The sequence below is a fragment of the Alternaria infectoria genome (genome assembly GCF_024043175.1).
Source record: "Alternaria infectoria strain BMP 0036 chromosome Unknown scaffold_16, whole genome shotgun sequence".
In the NCBI taxonomy this organism is placed as follows: domain Eukaryota; kingdom Fungi; phylum Ascomycota; class Dothideomycetes; order Pleosporales; family Pleosporaceae; genus Alternaria; species Alternaria infectoria.
In genome coordinates, this window is record NW_026250705.1 from 448,126 (window position 1) to 466,625 (window position 18,500).

Sequence of the window (18,500 nt, forward strand, 5' to 3'; positions counted from 1 at the left end):
ACAGGCAATGGTTGCCTTCTTTCAGGCTGTGACGAAAGAACATTCGAGATAGATCCGCTCCGGGGATTCAATGAGATATCAAGATAACATATGCTGCGCCACTAGAGAGGAAACTGGAAATGGGGGCTCATTGGGTTTGACACCCCAACAACGCCTCAGAGCGTTCATGTTGCCCCAATTGTCATCTATGCAGTCCTTCTGGGTCATACAGATTGTCCGCATGCGAGACCGCAGGTATGCCTGGAGCTATTGGTCGCTTTTATAGGTAGAGGGTATGCCTCACGGAACTGTCCGAGAACCTTCCTCTCATTACACCCCAAAGTACAACTGGATTCAACTTGCATCCACATCGCTATCGTATCTCCGCGCCAAAAGAGGACCTTCTTACTCATTACACTCAAAGAATACACCTATCTACAACTCGCATCAACAACGCTACCGTATTTTCGCGTGAACCACCACCCGCAACGCAACTGACTACGAAAGATGTCTTGTTGTGGATTCTCTAGGTTGTTGTCATTTGGTGTGCGTCGTCCTACACCGTCATCGGCCATTATTAACGAGATCTAGCGAAGACGACGAATCCCTCAGCCGGCCCAAATCGAGATCTGCTCTCGAACGAAGGGTAGTCTGGAAACCTGGGAGGTAGCTGTCCTCTCATGCGATCCAAATACAACGGAAAGCATCATATCACGGCCCATGTTGCAAGTACTGGATGTTCCAGTGCATACAAGCGAAAAAACGGAATGCGTTCTCGCCAACCATCGAGGCGAAGGGGTGGAAGGATACGTCGACTTGACTTGGTGCTTCGGAAGCAATACCAAGCATATACAAGAGACCCGCTTTTGGGTGACGACGACGGAAAATCCCGCATACGATGTGGTACTGGGACGAAGGGATGCTGAAAAGTTCGGTCTCGTGAAGCCGGGAAGACACTTCTGAGATGTCGCATATCTCAAGCGTATATCGCATCGACACCAAGACTATCTCTTATTTCCTATCTTATCTTGTCGCCACATAGATTCCTGTATCAGACAACAGACATGGTGGTCCAAGACGAACTATAGTTCGCTGGCGTATCCGTTTGTGAGCCTCAAGCACGCCGAACGTCACTTCCTGGATGAAACCAGGGATTGAGTAGGCTGTTGTCTTTGTCATTTGTTTCCTAGCCTTGCATCTCATCTGCTACTGTCATTACGGTCATGCTTCTGTTTTGTTTTGTTTTGTTTTGTGTCCTCCGTTCGTAGCAACAATGAGTACTTTTACACTGTGTTTGGGTATTCGCTCCACTTGTCAACAGGTTTTACCCCAATTATTTTGAGAATATCGCTTCGTTCTGCTGATAACATGATGCTCACTGCGAAGAGAATTGATAGGCATGGTAATGTGATGTCGATTTTCTTTGCGCATGGACTACTGGTGTATGCCTAACCTCATAGCTTCTCCATCCATGAATGCATACGGCATTTGCATAATAGCGAAACGGGCCGTCACAAATCCCCAAGTCTTTCTTCCATGCATGATGTACCAGCTGACCCCTCAGACGCATGAGTCCTTTTCCTTTCCACTCAGTATTATGGATCCTTTGACTTGCTATTGGGAGGAATGACATCGACGTCGGCATCCAGAAAGGTCTGGAGATGGGAGCTCTCACCGGATTGCTCGTAGGAAGGCGGTAGCGTAGGTCTTCTCGCAGGTGGGGTCGAATAGTCGGCACTGGCATCGAGATCTTCAAGGCTGGTATTGGCGGCCTCCACCTCCAGGTCATGGGTATCTTAGGCAAAATGGTCAGACACGTGTTTCATAGGCTCATTGCATATGGCACGTACGAAAGATGGGGCGGCCTCTTAGCCGCCGAAGTAAGACGCAGCCAAGCGAATCATGGTGGTGCAGACCAGCTAGGGTAGCAACGGTACTGAAGGCACCAAATATACCAAAGCATATCTGCAACGCAAGTTCCGTAGAGTGATCGGTACTTGACATGATCGGATGACGAGACGCGTATGGCAGGTAGGGCAAGAGAAAGATAGTAAGCCTTCGATGACAGTGTAGTCTGGCCTAGAAGAGTCCTCAAGCCAAGTCACTGCGTGTGTAAAGCACAATTAGGGCTGGTTTCAGGTGTCAAGAGGAAATCGATTGGGCCCATCGTCACATCAATACAGCGCACTTTGTATTTATAGCAGGTGCATCTGGGTAGCTGCCATTTTCCGTACTACCAGCAATGCCACAGAGACAATCCAACAAGGACGTGGGCTCTGAACGGAACGTCGAGCAGCAGACACGGCGGTATATACTTACATTCCAAAATTAAGTGAGGCGTGAAGGGCCACCAGACTTGACTTACGTCAAGTGGCGTTTATTGTGGCTAAGGTCCGTCAACTGTGCGGTCGAGGCTCTCACCGGTGCGGAGAACATCCCCAAATCTGATAGCCTGCCCGCTCAACACCGGATTCTAGCTCCAATGACGCTCACAAGTCAAACAAGGCCAATCAGAGAAACACTGGTCTCAGCCTCAGGCAGAGAGCCTCCTGCGTGCCGCAGTCAGCTTCTTGTTGAGTTCAGCCTTGGAGGTCAATTGGATATGGAGAGGCCAGCACAACAATACATCTTGCATAAATCCCTCATATCGATATACTCATGATCCACATAGACCGGTGTTGAAAGAAGAAAACAACTCATGATCTTGAGAGAACGCGCCTTGAGTTCAGCCTGCGAGGCTGTGCAACATAATCCAATGCTGAGGCAAGAGACCGCGCACAGCGGAAGGGGAGCACCATCAAACACATCAAACACACAGACCTGCAATACTAACAAATCAAATATCCGGGTATCAAACATCCTAGCTCCCCTCTCTCCCAGGCCTATACGGAATATACGCATCCCCCACCTCGGGAATAACCGCATTCCCATCAATTTCCACCGGCGCAATAGGTTTCCTCGGCACCCTCGCCAACCCCGCAAGTTCCGTTGCTCCCTCTCCATTCCCCATACTCATTCCAGACGGGGAACTTCCATATGGCGGTGCAGTATTAGCCAATTTCTGGCGCTCAGCTTCTGTAGCATCCATCTCGACGTTCCACTCCGGTGTTTCGTGTGGGTTCTGTGAGGAGTTGGAGAAGTGGGCTGCGGTTGTGGTTGTGCCTTTGGGGAGGGCGTGGTAGGCGGATGGGAAGTGGTTTGCGTTGTCGTCGATGGGTCTTGTTGGGTCGTCATCTTTCTCGTCGCCCATGTGCTTTGAGGCGAGGGCTGCTTTCCTGTTCTTCTTTCGTCGACGCCAGAGGAGAAATAGGGCTAAGGCTCCGAGGATCATGACGAGTGGGATGACGGTGGCTATCGCTGCTATGGCACCTGTTGAGATGCCATTCCCACTGCCGTTGTTGTTACCGGAACCTCCTCCTCCTCCTCCTTGGCTTCCACTACTGTTACTTGCAGATGCACCAGTCGCTGTGTTCGAAGCAGTCGGGTTCACGCTGCCGGCGTCACTGGGTTGATACCTCAAGTGCAATGCAGTGATACTCGGCGTCGCGCTCGCTGGCCACGACCCCCCAGCATACGTCCTCAATTCATTCTCTTCCGCATCCGCTTCTCCGCATTCAACAACTGGGAAGTTGCCACTGCCGCCCGGTCGACATCCATCTCTTCCATCAGCCTGAAACCCATCGGGGCAACACTGCAAACCAATCTCTCCATCTATCCACCTGTTATCGCTACCCTCTCCATTCGCGTCTGTCTGTGTAGCAACGGCCGTCCAAGACGCTGGGCATGCTGTAGCGGGCGAGTAGAATGCGGATGGCGATGGGTAGATATTCGATGTCACCCAGGGCATGCAGGCGGTGTTGATGCTGAAGGGTATCGGATCCTCGTCTTCTTCGGGGAAGACACATGTCTCACCCCATGCGACGGCGCCGTTGAGATTGCGTAGGGTAGCGCATGCTTGAGGTGGCGCGGTCGCCCATGCTGTGTCCCAAGTGTGTTGTAGGCTTCGCGATGTAGACGTCATCACGGAAGTGAGGAGCTTCCAACTTCACCACAGCCACGGCTGTGTTTCTGGGCAATGCTGCTAACCCCAAGAATCAAGAAGAGATTGAAAGGATAACAATGCCAGAGAAAAATGGCAACGATGCGCAATGGCTGCACAGCAATTACTGAACACCGAAGACACGCCGCTGCATCGGGGGAATTAAGTACGTTATTTTCAAAAGCCCATTCATCATCGGAATACATCACCAGGAACACAGCCTTGCCAGACCCACTTGCCGCATCTTGGACTGTTAGAGGCGTGGTGGTGTGGAGAGGATTCGATGATTTCATTCGGTGGCAGCGGGCCGGCAGTTCATGTCATAGGTTGCTGTTCCTGGGCAATCTTGGCAACTTAGCCTCGTGCAGGCTAGTTTGGTTGATCTCAGTAAGTTAGCGATCGATATTTGCCTCGGGCATGTACAGTAGAGTCTGTGTTGCTGCCGTTGGTGGAGAGCTGCCGGTTTTGGAGTGTGCAAAGGATTTGGCACAGCCACTGTATTCATCATCACGCTGCACCAGCGGCCTGGTAGTGAATTTGTATTCTATTTTTGAAATTCCGTTTATGTACAGATAGTAGTAGTATGCGAAAGTTTGTTTCGAACGGATAGTTCGGTATGTGGTATACTAGATCAATTCCTGCGTAGGGTTGTAGAACTCACCGGCTATGCTTTGTAGCCAGCCTCCGCCAGACCCTCCTTCAGGCTCTCAATCGCCTTGGTGATATCCGGTCGGTTCGGGTCGGTGACGCTGACACCCATGTGTCCGAAGCGAATGTACTTAGTTGCGATCTCCTTGTGCAGACCACCAGCGAAGATGACACCCTTCTTCATGAGGTTGGGTAGAACATCCGGAGGTGTCATACCTTCGGGTAGGTAAATGGCGGTCATACCAGTGGCCTGGTTCTCAGGCTTGGAAGCAAGCTGCTTGAGACCGAGATCAGCAACAGCCTTCTTGACCTTTTGCGACGCGGTCTTGTGTGCCGCCCAGTAGTCTTCGACGGGTCGGGCGAGGATTTGCTTGAGCGCAGTATCGAGCGCGTGGATGAGTTGTGGGGATGGTGTAGCGAAGTAGGACGCCTTCTTGGCTTCGTAGTTTTGCATGACTGCGGTCACGTTAGTTCAGCTGATGCGCTTGTACTAGGATTTTGGAGGTACTCACTGGGCAACCAGTTCTTCCATGAGCCGAAGTAAGAAGTTGGTCGTGTCTTCCTCGCCTTGAACCTCTCAATCGCGCGGCCAGATACCATCATGATGCTCAGACCAGCTGGGCAGCCAATGCCCTTTTGCGAAGCCGTGATGACGGCATCGAGTTTCCACTCGTCGAAGCGAATCTCTTCGGAGCCAACACTGCAGACACCGTCGACTACGACCAATGTCTCGGGGCTGACCCTGTGGACAAGCTCGCTCAATGCCTTGATCTCGCTGAGCACACCAGTGGACGTGTCGACGTGGGTGACGGTCAAGATCTTGTACTCCTTCTCCTTCAGTGCCTTCTCCACCTCATCGAGTTGTGGTCGGTCGCCAATGGGCGCTTTGAGCTGTGTAGCCTTGACACCGTAGGTTTCGAAGCAGTCGGCGAACGAATCGGCAAAGTAGCCAGTGTGGAGGACGAGCACCTCATCACCGGGCTCTACCAAGTTGGCCGCTACCTGGTCCCATCCGAGTGTGCCAGAGCCAGAGATGACGAAGGGTTGCGCGGCAGGGTCGCTGGACAGGAACAGCTTGCGCAAGTTTCCGAGGACTTCGCTGAAGGTGTTTACAAAGGGTTGGCCGACGTGCGATTCACTAATGAGGTTAGCAATTGCGAACAGGATGAACCGTAATTGCGACGAAGGTGTCTTACCTGTAATGGCTCATAGACGAAAGTACGGCATCGTCAAACTCAATGGGCCCAGGAATGAGCAGGGCAGGGTGTGGTGCTTGGCTCGACATCTTCTTGGGTGGTTCCGGCGCAAGCTTCTTGACCTGCTCTACTTCCTTCTTGATTTCCTTCTTGGCTTCCTGCTTGAACTCTTCGGCCTTCTTGGGGGGTATGCGATTGCCTTGTTCGTCTTCGATGCGGGCGGTGCGTTCAGTGGAGAAGGGAGTGTTCAATTCGAGAAAGGGCTTCGAATCTAAATGCTTGGAGATCTGTGTAAGGCGGGAGCCAGCGCGCGCACGAGGTGACGACATGCTTGGGCGGGGTTGAAGGCGGCTGTTCACGGCTAGGAGACGCAACCGCGGGGCTGCAAACATCCGGTGATCGGAGACGCGCGATGGATGAAAGTGGCTTTGATAGACACGAACGGTTGCTGCGTTATGCCAATTGCGACAATGTGCGATTACTTGTTCGTGTTCAGGAGACGAGGACGCGTCAGAGAAAAGAAAATTAGTTACTGATAGTAATGAGAGACTGGGAAGGAATTTGGAGATGCGATTGGCAAATAAGGGGTCTATGGATGGCCGCTCATAAATTTACGGAACGAAAAGACACTTCTACACGCACGGATGCGGACCCGGGAGTTGCTGAATCGTGGGGTGCCACGGGTCCGCGATTCGGTCGCGTGGCGGGTGAACATGCGCTCGTCACGTGCCCGCGAGAAAACGGCTGGACTTTACTCGGCAGGGATGTTTGTTATGATCGGGCCCACTCTCGTGCAGCATCAACACTCGAGCGTCAACACGATACCAATTCGCTATCAATGCATCCTAGCAGCGCATAGACAGCTCGATACAATTATACTACAGTTTATTTGACGCTTTTACCAAGACGATGCGTGTCACACGCGCCCGCGCCCAACAGGGCAACGATGATGCGACCGACGCGACCGAGCGTGCACCCTTGAATCAAATTTCCTCAAATGCGTCGCCCAAGCAGACCCGCCACGATGACGAGGAGCTAGTTCCGAAAACACCCGCAAAGACGCCCGCAAAGACTCCAGGAAGGAAGGCGAAGGGCAAAGGCCGGGCGAAAAAGGGAAAGAAGGGCAAAGCGGCTGAGGAAGACGAAGAGGAGCAGACCGGAGCCGCACCTGAAGAGGAGCAAGCCGCAGATGAAGCGCCCACGAACGAACCAACTGGCGACGATGTTTCCAAAGACGCTTCCGATGGTGAGTTCGCAGCCGCTCCAGACCAACAACCGTGGACTAATGGTGTACAGGAGCCTCAGAAGCCCCCGCAATCACCGAGCGACCCGTGACTCCAGCGCCGCGATTGACACGCCGACAACTGGCTATGCAGGAGGAGGAAGCGAAACAAGCGAAGCTCAGCGCCCAATCACAAGAGCCAGAACCAGCGCCAGTTGCAGAGGAGGTGCCTTCGACTGTGGAAACGACCGCAGAAGCACATGCGCCCGAGGAGACATCGTCTGAAGATGCAACAACAGGCGCAGAAGAAGCGCAGGTTGAGAGTCACCCACGGGAACCGATACAGGAGGTTGAAGCGCCAGCTACGGTAGAGCCTGTAGAGGAAGCGCAAGATGAGCCCATACCGGAGGTAGAGGAAGCGCCTCAAGAGAAAGCCGATACTGTACAGACAGAGCATACTACGTCAGTGCCACGGATCGACGAGCCCCATGAGGAGGAGCAACCCGTCGAGGCAACCGCGACTGAGGATTCGTCTGAGAACCAAGTGCCTGAAGCTGACGCTGAAGTCCCTGCACCCTCAGTCGAAGTGAGCTCAGAACCAGAGCCCAAGACACTCGTAGCCGAGAGGCCCAGCGAAGATGCCATGTCACCACTCAGGAGCCATACGTCCAGCCGACGAGCGTCGCGCAGCCCCTCGAAATCGCCGATGCGCCTGGAGGAGTCTTTTGGTGCCATTGACGCGCTTGAGGAGGCACTGGAAAATGTGACCTCAGTCACCAGCTTCAACCATGCGAATGAAGTGATGTCGCCTCAGAAGGCAGAGTTTCCAAAAGCAGCTACCACACAGACGATGCGATCGAAGGCGCTCGGAAAAGGGCCAGTGCCTGCGCCTGCTGCCAAGCTATCGAGGACACCCAGTGTTGCTGCGCCTAAGAGCATGAAGCCAGTGAAGTCTTCGATGGCTCGCGCATCCAGTGTCCGCACAGCGCCTAACAAAGATGTCAGAGTAGATTCCACGGAAACAGTAGATTACCTTGCCTCAAAACGCCGGCCGATCAGTATGTCATTCCCCACACCTGCAGCACCACCAAAGGGTCGCGCACCCACAAAGGCCACCTTCCAGCTTTCGAGTAACGATGTGGTCGCCAAACTGAAGGCCCAAAAGGAGGAACGGCAGAAGAGAGAGACAGAGGGCGTGGTTCGCAAACCACGACCTATCAGCATGCCTCCTCCACCGAAATCCGATAAGCCTTTGACGAAGCCTGCGTTCCAACTTCCGGGCGAAAGGATCGCTGAGAAGCTCAAGGCACAAAAGGAGGAGCGGTTGAAGAGGGAAGCCGAAGCACCTGCACAACCAGCACCAAAGCAGCGCCCTGTTAGCATCAGCATGGCACCTAAGCAGCGTCCTGTTAGCATCAGCATGGCTCCCCATGCAAAGTCGACGAAAGCACTGACAAAAGCGACTTTCGAGCTCCCCGGTTCCGCCGTCGCTGAGAAGCTGAGGATTAAGAAGGAAGAGCGTCTGAAGCGAATGGAAGAAGCGGAGGCAGCGAAGAAAGAAGCTGCTCTCAAGGCACGACAAGCACCCGTGCGCAAGCCAGTGACCGTTCCCATCAGACAACAGCAACCGGGTGTTACCATTGCGCCTCCACAACCACCCCAAGCACCGCAGCCCCAGCTCCAGCCCCAGCCCCAAGCTCAACGTGCATCCTCACTAGCCAGCAAGCGCAGCAGCATGTCCCTCTCGCAACCCCCCTCCCAATCCCGCTCCACATCCACTTCCTCAGCAAACCGCAACAGCGTCATCGTCCCCAAAGCCATCGTCACGCCCGTCGACGCCGCACAACAGAAAGTCAAAGGCCGAGAAGTCTTCAACCGCGACCGCATGGAGAAAGAAGCCCGCGAGCGAGAGAGGCGCGAGAAGGAAGAAGCTGCTAAGCGAGCGCGAGCGGAAGCTGCAGAGAGGGGCCGCATCGCGAGTAGAGAGTGGGCTGAGAGGCAGAGGAAGAAGTTGATGGGTGTTTGAATGGTCTTGCGACGTGTGTTTTCTGGTTTGGCTTTCTTGTGAGGGGATTATGTTTGGGGTTTTGGATGTGGAGGGTGTTGGTATACTCTCCACGTCTTTTCTTACTTCTTGCTAGGGTGGGTTCATCTTTTCTTTGGCGTTGCCAACTGTCATTACCTCGTCCTCCGATGGTCGACTGGAGGTTTTTCTTTGGAGTTGGAAGCACGGCGATTGCATCTCGTCTTTTCCTTTGGCTAGGTGGGTTGAATCCAGATCAGACCCGGTGTATTTTGTTTCCAGGGCTGCACCAATGCTCCGCTCTTATATTGTTCAACAACTTACAATTTCGAGCAATCAATCTTCGAGTGTTAGCTTCAAACGTTCAACATGTGTCTTGTGTCCTCCAATCTGCCAGTCTAAGTTTCCCGACTCCAAGGTCTGGCCCTCAACAATTTGACATCCTTGACACCTCTGGCTTGCCCCTGACAACAGCATTCGAGAAGTCTCAGCTGGCCATGAAAACTCTTTACAAAGTCTCATGCCACGGAGTGTTTTTGCAGCGCTTGCGTCGGCATACGTACTTGCATGTCTTGCACTTTGGATCTCCAATTAGCGCCACGGAGTCGGGCCTTACCATCCCACGCGGCTTTTAGCAGCAAATTTACTTCCAAGGTTCTTGCAATTTGACTTTAAGTGAGGCAGCATCATCGTTGAACGGCAATGCATACTCCACCAAGACACTATCATCAAGCGTCCGGTTACCACCACGGCTGCTGCCCGACGGTCTGGTATTGGGCGGAGTCCCTTACCGCTCGTTTGTGCACAGGGCAGCAAGTCCGTCCCATAGCGTCATCGTGTCGAGACACGTCGGAGATTGGGCACTTGCTCTGCACTTTGCGAATTCATCATGCAGAAGTCACGATTCGTCGCGGGTACAGGTGCCGTGGCATCGACTGGCTCGGCACGCTCCTGGTCTGGTTTGACATCCCGCGCAGATCAATTGGCGTATGACTGACAGGCGAATCTGTGATAGGCATTGGATTGTGCGACATTGTGATGGTGTCGTGCGATCTCTTCGATCTTGTGTCCACGTGGGTCGAGGCGGTACTTTCAGCCGCACCGTTACGTCCGGCGTGTCAAGGAAGTAAGGGAGAACAACGAAAGACGTTGCGACCCAGTCTACGCATTAGCTCTTGGGAATGCAGCTTCATGTGTGTCAAACAAAAGCTTCTAGCTCGCGGTTCTCACCTACTCATCCAATATCACAAGGGATACCTTGACGTATCGAGATCTGATGCGTGTCGGCGCGTACCGAGAAACCCCGCAGAGGATGGAGCTACGTGCCGCCCGATCTTATCAGTACAGTACGAGTCAAGCGCGAGGTCCGCGGCGTGCGCTTCACGACCATTTGGGATTTTCTCGTGACGCCATCGTGCGCTTCATATCAGCCCAATGCCGAGTCAGTTGTCGTCGTACCCACGCTTTCCTCGCGGTCAGGAACTGCTGGGAAAGCATAATGGCCCGAATGACTGAAATTGAATCCCCAATCTGGCACGATCCGAAGGGACGTGAAGGATCTGAGTGTTCCTGAACGGCACATGCGCCGATCAGAGATAGCTCGATAAGCGAGAATGTATGATAGGTTGGATTTGAATCCCGCGAGATCTTGACAATATTGATGACGCCTGACACTGACAGATTGCACGCGTATTCCCGCGTGCCTGCCTTTCAGGGTAACGTGTGCGTGCCTGCATTTCGTTGCGAGTCAATTCTGGAATTGTCAGGGTGCATGCGATGAATGTCAGCGATCGGTCCCTTGCATGGCGCGATTAGGGTCCAGATGCAGAATAGACGGAGGTCACTCCTGCGTCTGTGAGGTTTCCCGTTGTTCAGCCAAACATTAGGTTTTCCCCGGTTTATTGAGGATCAGCGTACTACAACAACAGTTTGGATCGATTGCCAACTCTGGCCGGAGCTTGCGCAATAGCAAGATATATTCGATAGCTTCTAGGCGAAGTCTCGTGGGATGCGAGAGACCGTATTGAGTGCGTCGTCACGCTTTTCCGCGACGATCCTCGGAGATCGCGGGCAATCTGCACGTAGGCGAGGAGAACCAGTCATAGATGTTTTGTTAAGCCTTTTGCTTTTTGTCACACTCTGGTAGCGAGGCTAGACTCAGGGGGTCTTGAGGAGGCTCGACATGGGATTGTGCAACTCCGAAGGGATGTCGGGGAGTTGTTCGTTGTCTCCGAGCCTCGCCAACCCGTGGTTTTTGGCTGGATGCCTGAAGACCCGAACCTAACTTTACAGTAGCGGCTGCACCCTTAGCTGCCATCGCAGCCGGAAGGGGAACCCAGCATTTTGTATGGATGCAAAACATCGACCAGCATCGGTCCTTTGGCTGGGCATGAGGTCTTGGGAATCTTTGACGCGGCCCGTGGCGGTTATCGATTCTGTGAGGTCGTCGGATCTCGGAACAGTTGACTATGCCCCAAGTGTAAGCGAGGTGAGCTGTGAGTGGTGTGAGTCTGAGATGGCTGCGTTCATGTCGTTCGAGCCGTGTGCGTCGCATGTCGCACACGCGCGATGACCTAATGGTCGGAGTAGCAGGATGCCGTCGTCTCGCTATGGCCTGGACGGACGTCAAAGGGCAAAGCTGCGCAAAGTGTTGACACCTAATCCTGGGGCTCGCTTGCGAAGTGGAGCCGGATGAGCTGGCATGGCGGAAGAGGACCGTGAGAGCGTCAAGGCGCTGCTTGAGCAGATGGAAAATTCTTCGATGAGGCGGCAGTCGGGCGCTGCCGTGACAAATGCGCGCTGCGACTTGGACGACAGCGACATACGACAGACGACATGACGAAACAGGCAACGCGAGCATGGCTGGCTGCGTTGCGCCATCGTGACTTCCCCTCACCTTTGCAAATGCCGCATGACGAAGCGTGGGATGAGTTGCTTTTCGTTGCGCGCAGCTCGCATAACGACTGGCGGGATGAGCCCTGTCACCGGTAGAGACCCATGGCAAGCTACGGCCCGTTCACACAGAAATGCGGAGAAGCCAAGCTTCAGCATGCCCACCTGCAGCGCAAGTCGCCAATGGCACGCCCCGGACGCGGCCGTGGGCATGCAGGTTGGTGTTTGAAGTGCTGGAGGGCCCTCTGCCCATACCCAAGGCAAGGGCGCTGCGACCAAGTGGGTGCTTCCTGCCTGCTGGAACCCGTGGACCTCTCAACAGCGTCCATGTGTGTCTGCTCGGTGTTTATCGCCACCAGCGATCACTTGCTGCGAACGTTGTTGAGTGTGGCTGACATCTGGATCATGCCTGAAGTCTGTGAAAATTCTTCCTGGCGAGCGTCGCACTGCCAGAGGCATACCGGTGGAGAGGCCAGCCGTGCCTCGTCCTCGCACGCTGACCACGTACTGCGCAACATGCAAACTCTAAAGCGCCACGGGAATATCGAGAGACGCAGCACTGGGCCCGGCCGTGTCTCATCTGTGCACGTCTGAGAGGCTTGTGCTTATCTCGAGCCAAACACTGTGCCAAAGGGTGCCCGTCACGTGTTGGTGAGGGGTTGGCGCGATCTGCGTCGATAGTGAGACAGGATGGGGTTGGACAGGCGGTTGCGCGAGGCTGTCATCTGAGTATCACCGAGAACAAGTGGAGCAGAGGCAAAAAGTTTGTGTCTTGTCGCCATGAGTCTATGCCCATGGCCGTTGCGTCCATTTGAGACAGCTACTACTACGCTATAGCTAGAGCGGAAAACAGGCGCGACATTCAACGCCGGCCGAGTGAGAGGAATTCCCAACTGTCCTGGCCACAGTGGCCGTGATGCAATCGCATGTGCAGAGTGACCCCAGTCACCCACCCACGCCGGGGCTAGATGCTCGTAACAAAGACCCCTATACACCAAGGGGATATATAAATACTTTTAATCGTACACTGCGTCCACGTATGACAACAAAGGAAAGGGTACAGAACTAGAACGCAGCGCAACGGTGGTGGATATGCAGGTGTACTCCGTGGACCCATGCCAGTCTCAACCCCCTAGGTCCGAGACTGATGCAAAATACAAGAGAACAGAGAGAAACCGAAAGAAAGACAAGACGTCTTGGTCGGGTGTCGTAATTGTCGTGAAACCAAACTCCAAAAGCAGCGGACTTAGCAAGTCTAGTACTGCGTGTACCGCCTCTTGACGTCGCGTGTTTGGTCAAAGGAGCGCATGTAGCTGTTGAGTTGGGTTGCCGCTTGTTGCGAGATGCCGGACTGGGACTGGGAAGATTGCGAGGCTAGAGATGATCGTGACGACGAGGGCGTCAGGCTGCGCTGTGGGGAGGGCCTCGTTGCGGTTGGTGGTGCGAAGTAGCTGCCATTTGCGGTGGGGTAGTAGTGGTACGGGCTCGCTGGTGGCACTTGTGAACTCGAGGCTCCCTTGTATGCGGAGAAGTTGATTGCGGGGGCGAGGTAGAAGCCGTTGTTGGACGAGGACGAGGAGGAAGCGGATGATGACAGTTGCGAGGGTGCTTGTGCTGTGCTGCCGGCTCGCTCCATGTCGACTAGGCGGCACGATTGGGAGCAGTAGACGCCGTTTTCCGCGATTTGGCGGTCGCAGGACAGGCAGAAGTCGTTGAAGCACTCCATCTGGGAAGCCATTGCGAGGTGTGTAGTATGTGTTGGTGAAGTAGTGGTGGTGGTGGTGATGGTATAGCCGCCGACGAGATGATATCGGGGTAGAGTGTTGGATGGGTGAGTGTAGTCAATGTAGTTGGACTCAAGCGGGACGACTGGGTTATGAAGGGGTCTCAAGTGGGAGTCATGAGGTAGTTAAGTTGGTGAGCGGCAGGACCGTGTGGAGCAGCGGGAGGATGAGCCCCATATACTTAAGTCGCGCTCAGGCACTTCACGGCTGACCACCGACCACCCTAGCAGGCTTGGGTTGCAGGGTCCACGGGAGACGCACCCCTGTCGCCTCTCCACAATACTGATATTTGTTCGAAGCGCTGTAAGCCCGCACCCCTCAGCACCACCACCTGCACCACGCACCCATGCACTCCCTAGCGCCTCCGCCGAACAGGTCCAGTGCCATCCCTCGCCAGCTGCACGCTCTGCACGCTGCTTGGGCCACCACGGTGCTGTGCTGCCGCCATTCGCTCTGCCGCAGCGAACGACGGCCCTCACGGCGCTGTGAGCTGCTCGATGCTGCAGCCAGCAGAGCGTAGAATTTTCGGCCGCGGGGGCAAGAGCAGCCGGCTTGCGTAGTGAGCAGTGATAGTCGCGCCATCTGGTGACACCACCCTCCACCTCCGCCCGAGTTGCGTGATAGCAGCGCGACGCGAAAACGTCGCTCCATGACGGAATCCCCTCGCTAGTCATCTGCCCGGCCCTGCGCCGGACGCGCAGATGACTGACGTGCAAATCTAGGTACGAGGCTTCCTCTTGCAGCCATATGGCGGCGGGCCAGTTATCGGTTTCAGCAGTCATGAGCGCCCTCCCATGTCCTCTCCCACTCCCTCTCCAATCCCATGCTGCCGTCCACTCCCATAGCCGAATCGCCTGCCCCAGCGTTAGGCCCGCTTTTCGCTATCTTCGGTGATAACACACGCCTCCCCAGAGCCATTATTTGCACGCGCTAGCTTTCTGTCTCACCCTCAGCCCTGCACCAAGTCAAATTCTTCCTCCAAGCCAGCCGCCTTCCGTAAGCCGTCCATCTGGCACACGGAGTGCTGAGGAACCATACTGATCCTCGTGGCGACGGACAGAAACCGCACCCACCTCGTCTTGACTATGCAGCTAGTTCCGACCAAGTGTCTCGTTCTGCACCCGCATGCCTAATCACGAACAGCCTTGATTCAAGACGTTATCTTTGGCCTGCAAACCACTCTCTTCCACATACGGGAGTACGGCTACGGGTTGCAGCGGCGATCTTCAACACTATGCACGACACACCACCCTCAGAACTGCCGCCTGCTGAGCCCTTTCACAATTCCTCAACACGACTCCTCTTCAATTTCCGCGCGGCTCTATGCCTATTCCGCTGTCCAGACAGGCGCCTGGAGGACCTTGACGCCTCGCTTCTTGCTGAGCGCCTCAAGCCTCTTTTCCCTAAAAAGTCAGGAGCAGACCGACCTGGACTCATGGTCATGGCTTGCTGCCCCCATCGGGGGCCGGCGAAGGCGAAATGAGTATCAAACGGTAGTAGGAACGCATGTTCGCTTGTTCGTCTAACTGCTCATGGCTTGCGCAATCTGTGCAGTGTGCAGAGCAACACTCTTCCAGCTTCTCCAACTCACACCAAGCGAGATAAGACGCTCGGTGCAGGCAACCGCACTCCTACCAAAGCATACGTCCTGCAAGTGGCTGCAGCCTTCACAGTGTCCATGTCCAGACGGACGAATGACGAAGCCGCCCCCAGCTGCAAGTCACTTGGCCGACGTGCTCCAACACGAGCAGCCTGCATGACCTGCCAGAGAGACAGCCCCCACGCTGCTTTTTCCAAGGTTCCTGTACGACATGCCCTAGACAAGCCACCAAGCGAACTCCTTGATACTTACAGGCTTTCTGCAGGAACGGTTTGGCCTTATCGCAAGATCCTCGCGGTTAACGAGGTCCCTTGAAATTCAACTTCTCTAGTGTGCCTCCTTTACCATGACGCGCGATTCATGATAATGCAATCACGGGTGCAACTACAGCAGCGCGACCAATGCGGCACCCAAAAACAGATGTGGCCCGTGAAAGATGCCCTTCCCCACAGTAACCGCACGCACTTTGTGATTGCGAAAGATGGCGACATTGCCAGGGAGCGGGCCATGCGCTGCATCGCTTTGCCCTCGAAACGGCTGTCAGCCTCAATAAACAATACAGCGTTGCACATAATCCTCAACAAGTATGCATCGACGATGCACTCCCCAGGTAGCAGCAGCGTTGATCAACGATATAGCACAACGTAATGCATCGAAGGCATCCAGACTTCATATATGCTAGAGTATAGCACCACTCGATTCCCCAATGACTATGCTGTGCATCGTTTACGCGCCCCAGCTGCAAGATGATGCAGGACGCGGCTTGTCCAATATTCGTGCGTCTCATGTACCTGTCCCCCATCATTGCCAACATCTGCAACACTATGGGGACCTTCGGGATGCAGAACCCCAGACCACTCGAAGGACCTTGCGAGACGCGACCTGCACATCTAGCAGGCAACCTCTCTCGAGCAACAGGCGAATACACGCTGTGTAACTCGACGACAGGCGCCATTAATCTATCGTGAACGCGGCACGGAGCACCGACCGACTCTAGATTCAATAACGAGCAGCCTCGCCTCGTTGCTCGCTTGAACCTGGTGGTTATCTCCCGAGTTTGGCACTCTCCCGAGACATCGGCCCGTTTTGTTGGCGGGTCGACCGCGAGTGGGCTTTTCCCAACGATGTGTGTTTCCCGGCGGTTGCCCGTCGCTGGTACTGGAAGGGCCTCCCTTTGCGGGAGGAGTCGGAGTGGCGCCGTCAAACCTACCAAAGTTTCCATGTGTCTGGTGATGCGCGACGCCGCACTCGTGATTCCCAAACTGTAGTCTAACTCTAAGACAGACGATGGCTCTTGCCTATAAACCAAAATACAGTGACGAGCTTGGGGTACAGTTCGCCTAGATATGAGCTAGAACAAACCAGCTTCATCAAGGTTTGGGTCGGACCGCCAGGTTTCCGTGCTCTCAAATCAACCGGAACCGAGCTAGCGGCATGACTCGAGCCTCGTCGTGTGTGCCGTTCACATTCAGCCACGAATGACTCTTACATGTGTTGCGCCGCCTGGGGAAGACTCCAGACTTCTCTATAGCCTGTCGACGTTGGCGACATCGTCGAGCCTCATGTTTGTAGCCATGGTACTGCAAAGGCAATGCGCGTTGGAGCGCTCCATTAGCCTCGCTTACTATGCGCTTGCTAGTAGCTTGCCAAAACTGTTTCATCACCTCATTTAGACTAATACTGCGAAATCTTCACCAGAAGACAACTACAGTACAACATCCATCACGCAATCGCGACCAAAAAATCACCCGATATCCGTCATGGCCTACTCCGCCGAGCTTCGCCTCGCTCTGCAAGCCGTACACCGGGCGTCATTGCTCACCAAATCCGTTCTCCGGAGCCTATCCAACAACGTGTCTGCGGAGACAAAGGCAGATGACAGTCCCGTGACCATTGCGGACTTCGCCGCTCAAGCCCTCCTCATATCCGCCCTGCGTGCCGTGTACCCAACAGACGCGTTTCTGGGCGAGGAAAGCGCAGATGCATTGCGTCAAAACGAGACACTCGCTGACCGCGTCTGGCAGCTCGTGCAACAGGCAAAGGACGAGACTCATGCAGGCAGCTCCGAGAACGAGAAGGGGGACGGAAACGCTGTCCAGAAGGAGGAGCTGGCTTTCCCGAAAAGTAAAGAAGAGATGTTCGAGCTCATCGATAGGGGTGGGAAAGGGGAAATCACCAGAAGAGGCCGAACATGGGTCATGGACCCCGTGGATGGCACAGCAACGTTTATGCAGGGCCAGCAGTACGCTGTTTGTCTGTGTTTGCTCGTCGATGGCGTACAGCAAGTCGGTGTCATTGCGTGTCCCAACCTCGCTTTCCCTGTCCAAGGGGAACTGGGCCAAACAGCGATCCACGAGGACCAAGTCGACAAAGATGGCTTTGGCGTCATACTCTCCGCCGTCAAGGGCCAAGGCACCTTTATCCGCTCCATGAACAGTACCCTTTCCGCTGGATTCGGAGAACCCCGCCATGTAGACCGGACCACGCTTCCTCAAAAGAAAACCTCGGAACTAAACTTTGTCGAAGCAACACTAGGCAAGACATCTCTCTCCCAGTCCGAACACAACGCCGTTGCCACCACTCTTGGTGCGCAATGGCCAGGCACCATTCTCTGGTCTCAGCAGATGAAATACGTGGCTCTTACCCTTGGAGCTGCGGATGTCATGGTGCGCATCCCAAAGACTAAAGACCGCTTTACGTATATCTGGGATCACGCCGGTGGGCACCTTCTTTTCCAGGAAGCGGGCGGCGTTATCAGCGATTTCAAGGGTGAACAGATTGATTTTGCGAATGGAAGGAAGATTACCGGAGAGAGGAACTGGGGTATGATTGCTTGTATGCCTGGGTTGTTTGAGGAGGTGGGGAGGGCGGTTATGGAGGTCTTGAAGAAGAGGGAGGGGTGAGCTGGTGCGTGGGGATGGGGATGCTGGGTTGAAGGGAGTTGGATGCGGGACTACGATACAACATCATGGTTGAACCAAACTCACTACACACTGGATGTTGAACGAATGGTTTTAGAGTTAGTTTCGGTGCGGTGGTATACTACTCCTTGATAGCATACCAGAGACTACCCATAGATGGGACTAGTAATCGACATACATCAGATCACAAGCTGTT

The 18,500-nt window shown here is 54.4% G+C and overlaps 5 protein-coding genes across 5 annotated transcripts; 2 read left to right on the forward strand and 3 right to left on the reverse strand.

The window, feature by feature from the left end:
* Nucleotides 1–2,839: 2,839 nt before the first annotated feature.
* J4E92_008398 (uncharacterized protein) lies at nucleotides 2,840–4,000 on the reverse strand (the record flags this gene model as incomplete). Its single annotated transcript, XM_051499750.1, has 1 exon — nucleotides 2,840–4,000. The coding sequence occupies one exon, from the start codon at nucleotides 3,998–4,000 to the stop codon at nucleotides 2,840–2,842; it is 1,161 nt and encodes a 386-aa protein (XP_051350126.1).
* A 682-nt stretch (nucleotides 4,001–4,682) lies between these two features.
* On the reverse strand, nucleotides 4,683–6,191 carry J4E92_008399 (uncharacterized protein; the record flags this gene model as incomplete). Its single annotated transcript, XM_051499751.1, has 3 exons — nucleotides 4,683–5,122; nucleotides 5,179–5,804; nucleotides 5,863–6,191. The coding sequence occupies 3 exons, from the start codon at nucleotides 6,189–6,191 to the stop codon at nucleotides 4,683–4,685; spliced, it is 1,395 nt and encodes a 464-aa protein (XP_051350127.1).
* Nucleotides 6,192–6,771: 580 nt separating this feature from the next.
* On the forward strand, nucleotides 6,772–9,110 carry J4E92_008400 (uncharacterized protein; the record flags this gene model as incomplete). Its single annotated transcript, XM_051499752.1, has 2 exons — nucleotides 6,772–7,108; nucleotides 7,159–9,110. 2 exons carry the CDS (start codon nucleotides 6,772–6,774, stop codon nucleotides 9,108–9,110), a joined length of 2,289 nt encoding a protein of 762 aa, XP_051350128.1.
* A 4,144-nt stretch (nucleotides 9,111–13,254) lies between these two features.
* J4E92_008401 (uncharacterized protein) lies at nucleotides 13,255–13,737 on the reverse strand (the record flags this gene model as incomplete). The annotated part of the gene is made up of 1 exon (XM_051499753.1): nucleotides 13,255–13,737. One exon carries the CDS (start codon nucleotides 13,735–13,737, stop codon nucleotides 13,255–13,257), a length of 483 nt encoding a protein of 160 aa, XP_051350129.1.
* A 3,406-nt stretch (nucleotides 13,738–17,143) lies between these two features.
* On the forward strand, nucleotides 17,144–18,286 carry J4E92_008402 (uncharacterized protein; the record flags this gene model as incomplete). Its single annotated transcript, XM_051499754.1, has 1 exon — nucleotides 17,144–18,286. The coding sequence occupies one exon, from the start codon at nucleotides 17,144–17,146 to the stop codon at nucleotides 18,284–18,286; it is 1,143 nt and encodes a 380-aa protein (XP_051350130.1).
* Between the last annotated feature and the right edge of the window lie 214 nt (nucleotides 18,287–18,500).